Below are 5,225 nucleotides of genomic sequence, written 5' to 3' on the forward strand. Positions count from 1 at the left end.
GTCGTTCTCGTCAGCTAGAAAATTAGATGGTGAATAGGATCAGATGTAGTATCAGAGCAACCAACAGAACCACATACAAGAACTCTTCCTCACCGTAGAAAAGGACCATTTAGTTTTGTATCTAACCAGCTAAAATAAGTGGCTGCCACTTTCAGGCCTCACCACTCATCGCTCGCTTATGCCTCAGAAGCGTGCTATTCACTTGTCAGATTTCCTGAAAACGAACTGTAACGAGGTTTTGTGTTGGTCATACCAAGTTATACTGATTTCGTAGAAAAAAGCAATCGTCTCTGAAAATAATGCTTGATAAAATAATAAAACTATAGACAGATTACATTCAATTACATTGTGATCCAGATAAAGCTACTTACCTGAACCTGTAAGCCTCTGGAGCACATTTTGCCAAATGCAGAATGGGACTTTTTTACACAAGAAGGAAACTTCAATAAAATACAATCTTAAAAAACCAGAACGTAAACCCCCCCCCCCCCCCCCAACCCCAAAAATAATAATCAAGATGTCAGAAATTTTGGCGAGGAAGATCTTCACCATCTAATTAAGTCCATTCCTGTTGAAGCTTGCATGCTCTAATAACTCTGCATATTCTTCTTTTGGTTTAGGAAGGCATGGATGTTTATTAGTACCATTAGTACCTACTTCCATGTCCCTGCAAACACATTATAAAGAATCGATATGAATCAGATATTAATGATTCAGTCATAGATTAATTTCATAATCGACTACTACGATTTGAGATTGAGTACTACTCACATCAAATGCAACAAGATATTTTCAGTAGTTGGTATTTGTGGTAAGCACAGTACTGCTGGAGCCACACTCACTTTCCATTAGTGAAACTGAGGATCTATCAAGCTTGATATTATACCAAGGGTACTGGTAATTTTGAGCAGTGGAACCTACATGTGAAGATGACCTCTGCATCTTCACAGCCCTTGGGATATGATTCCTTCCTTCCATTGATGTCCTTCGTGGTCGGCTTGGTTGCCTCTCAAATGCATCTGGAGGTCTTTGCTTTGGCGCACTCTGTGATCTGGCTTTGGCCTTTGAAGATTGTGTATTGGCCATGTAATTTGGGTACAGTGAGTAGTCATAGGACAACTGTGCTGCATAATCTGGCCTAGGAAAAGCAAAAGGAACTCTTGATGGATCTGGTCTGGACATTGCAGAGTAGCACTGAGGGCTGCTTTGTGCTGTTCCAAAGGAGAAGTCCTCAAAATGGCCACTGCAGGCTCCTGGACTCATCATGTCCTGAGTCAGAGCTGATGGAGCTGGTGAGACATTGCTGTAGTTGTCTGGCTTTATGTATAATTGATGATTTGGTGCAGACTGAGTCGACAATCTAGAGTCTGGTCGATCTGCTTGTGTGTGATTCGAGTAGCTGTTTCTGCTCTTCACATTTCCTTTTGATTCCCCAACATCCATCTCCACAATCTTAATGTTCTCTTCCATGCCTCTATCAAATTCCTAGAGTAACATAACCACATTGCAGACCGAATATTAGTGTGATGAGAAACCTTTTCACTATTTCGTTTGAACAAAACAACTCAAAGTAAACGAACACGAGGATAATGTGCTGTGAATAATCCTGAATCACCTAAGAGATTAATGAGTTTCTGACAAATAAACTGTTTGAGAATAACAGGAATGCAGGAAAATCTTAGACTTTGGCAAAGGGTATCAGACTTAGTAACTTACATTATGAGAATGCCTGAGCCGATTGTCCTGCAAAGACCTTCTGCCGGTGGATGACCTAGGATTAACAGTATTTCCATCTTCAACCATCCTAATCCTCTGAGCTCGAGCTCGAGCCTGTGCTGTCACCAATGCCTGCATGCAGCGCAGCGTGGCTTTTGCCTGTTTCCTCACCAGGTGACCCCTTACCAATGCCTGCAACTTTACTAGTCCTTTCAATGCACATAATGCTTTTCTTGCCTGCACCATAACCAACATAACAGTTTAAACGACAAATCATGTAAAAGAAACATTGGATACAAGACTTTTTCCAGATTGTTAAGAACATAGATTGGACTTTCATATTCCGTACCAGATAAGAACGGAATACAGATTGAATTTTGATGGCGGCCGCTTCTTCAATGGCGGCAGCTTTCCCATTGGCCGCTGCTGTCAGCCGCATGACAGCAGCTGCAGCTTGTGCAGCAGCAGCAGTTGCATCAGCAACTGCAGCAGTGGCTGCCGCCACAGCCAAGGCATGTTTTTTCTGCTCAAAATTAGCAGAAAAATCCAATGTGGTGTGCACAGGTGGCGGTGTGGTTGGTGTTTCTACAACACTTGAGTCCTTCGAAGCTGGGGATGTGGCAGATGACCTTCTGAAACTCCACCTCCTCTTCTCTTTTGGTGTTGAAATTGGAGTAGTAGGATTCTGGTCATGAGTTGTAGCAGGTGAGCGATTCTGATTAGAGGTAGTAGTAGTGGTGGGACATTTCTCCTTATCCTTGTGATCTTTGTCTTTCTTTCCAGCCAAGAAGCTTCTAAGCCATTTGCCTGTTTTCCCCATCACCTGTGCCTAAGTTCTAAGCTAGATGCCACCACTGGATCATCAACAACATGAAAAGAAGAAAGCAACAAATGATGAGTTAGAGGTGTTAGATCTCTCTTCTTGTTAAGTTGCTTTCTGCATTATAACTGGCCCTCCCAGTTAGATTACATCTTAAATTGCCAGCTAGCTAGTCTGGTCATTATTATTTGATCCTTCTCTGTTATTTAACTTTCATATGTAACTTCCTGGACACTGATATCTTGTTGTGTGAATTATATAAGTTAGGCATTTGATTCCTTGCCTTCACTTTAGCCTTGCAGCCACCCAGTTTTGCCCTTCTGGTACTTGTGATTCTGATGCAGGCATCAAGGGTGGTTTGGTAAACCATGGGAGTTGGGGGTTTAACATGGAATCTGGTGGATCAGAAAGCATGTGAAAATGGGTCAAGAACAGGCAGCATTGGTGTAGAATACTCTAGCTAGGGGTCCCTTTTGGGGTTATCTGAATTTAGAAATAGAGACAAAGCTTATTCTGAATTTAGAAATAGAGACAAAGCTTATTAGAATGGGCGATATGGGATCCCTATACGAGTGTTTAAGGAAGGCTCAGGTTCTTCACGTGTTTATCCTATCCTTGATGTTGGAGTTGAGTTGAGGCTAAGTTTTTTCACGATTCAAAGAGAAGCTATCTGTGAAAGTTATCCTTGGTTTCTTGATTGATACCAAGACCCTCTACCAAGTATGGTTTAGTATTCTCGAATAATGCTTCATGGATTACTTCTATAAATGGTTCTTGATATTCAGAGACCAAGAAAGTATGGTTTAATGGCCTTTACGATTCATAGAGTAGTGCCTCCATATGAGATAAGAGAGTCGGTGAAAGGGTTAATTAGTTTAGTGAGAATTGATGGATCAAGTTATTACAATGGAATCAGAAACTAAATTCCAGAGCTGTTTCTACATCAAGTTATTGTATGAGGAATCCATAAATCTTCATTGGTTGATGCAAGAGGTGTTTGTTAGATCACATTATTGCAGGCAGCAGGACTGAAATGTTTGATCTTGGAGTAAAGGCGAAGAATCAAAATTATTTTGCTTCTTTTCTAACTTTTCAAGATAATCTATGACACTTTATCTTATGTGTATGCGTTTTCGCTCTTTAGTAAAAGAAAGAGATAACATATGTATGTAGGAGGCCATGTATAAATCAGATTGGGCAATTCTTCACTTCATCAAACCTTAAACATAGGTGACAAAATGACAATAGCTAGTTAATTGACCAAAAATATCAGAATTATAGTTGACATATATACGTATTGGTAAAGTGTACCCACAACTCTAGCTAATTTCTGTGTCACCTTGATCAATACGAAGTCAACTAAAAATTTCAGTATTATCAAAACAATTATCTGCAAATTTAGATCCCATATTTATTTGCATGATATAACTCGACAAGAGCAAGTGCATGCGCTAGGATGTGATGAATCCACAGTCTACCACCAATTCTGTTGCTAATTAAATAGACCATGCATGAATGCATACTCGATAGATTATGCCTATCAGAATTAGTTTAGTCATCACAACCAATTCTTTTATTTTTTTATTTTTAGATTTTGTGTGAAATAGCAAGTCATCTCGATATTAGTGTAACACACTCACCTAATTACTATTTCAGACCAAAATTCACAAGAACAAGTCCATCCAGCTTCTTATGTATTGAACAAAACAGGGTGGTAAAATTGTGTTTTTGTCTCCATCCATCTTACCAATTTACACAAGAATGTCTCGGGAGTAAATTGCATTATTATTCAACTCTATATATGTACACATAGATATATATAATGGAATCATAGAGGTGGCAACCACATGGTATGTGTTTATATGCTCCCCTTTGACTAGGTGTTTGCTTCATGGAAACACTCTTCACACTATACTATTCTCATATATCCTTCAAATAATTAAACATCTAATTCTATAGATTAGTCGACACAATCGGCCTGTAATCCCTCTTACTCTTACCAAGATCCTATTCAATTATTCATTAATTCCTCATAAAAAAACAAAATTTGTAAAGCTGTGTCAATTTTAAAATACATTTGATAGGGAAACTTTGGATATATTCAAGAATAATATACATAGAAAATTTATGAATTTTATGGGTGTGGGTTTGAATACAGTTTGGACTATTGATTTAGCAAGATCTATTAGGTAGGGCCATCAATGATATCCATGTTTCTCTAGTTTAAATTTTTTGAATCTTTCATGCATGCATCCACTTGAAACTTGAAGTTAAGCATGTGAAGAACAGTAGTGCATATAAATGTATATGTATAGTTGTATACATCCCTCAAAAGACATTCTGTGATTCAAGCAAGATTAACTTTTTGTACTTTAGGCTGATAAAACTATACTCACATTGCTTGCATTGTAACAATAAGATAACAATGATAATTTGCTCAATGAAGTGCTCACCACATGGGACAAATTAATTAAAAAGAAATTAAGATTGTGAAATGTGAATGCTTTCTTGAAGATTATTAGAGAGCTCTTGAATATATAATTGATCTTGTTGTGTTTGTATGTGACTAAGCTTCTTCCTTAAGCACATGCTATAAGGTGGTTGTACATATATACATAGTTGCTACAAGTGAAATGGTATCTTGATTATTGCTGTCTTAGTTTGGTTTCTTCCTCAAGTTGAATGCAGC

General features: G+C 38.3%; 1 protein-coding gene across 1 annotated transcript; it reads right to left on the minus strand.

The window, feature by feature from the left end:
- Positions 1–792: 792 nt before the first annotated feature.
- On the minus strand, positions 793–2,536 carry LOC101300531. Its single transcript, XM_004297919.1, has 3 exons — positions 2,066–2,536; positions 1,717–1,953; positions 793–1,485 (listed from the first exon to the last, which is right to left on the minus strand). Exons 1-3 carry the CDS (start codon positions 2,534–2,536, stop codon positions 793–795), a joined length of 1,401 nt encoding a protein of 466 aa, XP_004297967.1.
- Positions 2,537–5,225: the final 2,689 nt, after the last annotated feature.

Source organism: Fragaria vesca, linkage group LG4 (genome assembly GCF_000184155.1).
Source record: "Fragaria vesca subsp. vesca linkage group LG4, FraVesHawaii_1.0, whole genome shotgun sequence".
In the NCBI taxonomy this organism is placed as follows: Eukaryota; Viridiplantae; Streptophyta; class Magnoliopsida; order Rosales; family Rosaceae; genus Fragaria; species Fragaria vesca.

Bases quoted from the DNA above. Each gene is read 5' to 3' on its own strand.
- LOC101300531 (XM_004297919.1), bottom strand. From the start codon at position 2,536: ATGGGGAAAACAGGCAAATGGCTTAGAAGCTTCTTGGCTGGAAAGAAA. The intron at 1,954-2,065 runs GTACGGAATATG...GTTATGGTGCAG, and splicing joins CTGTATTCCGTTCTTATCTG to GCAAGAAAAGCATTATGTGC. The intron at 1,486-1,716 runs GTAAGTTACTAA...ATGTTACTCTAG, and splicing joins GGCTCAGGCATTCTCATAAT to GAATTTGATAGAGGCATGGA.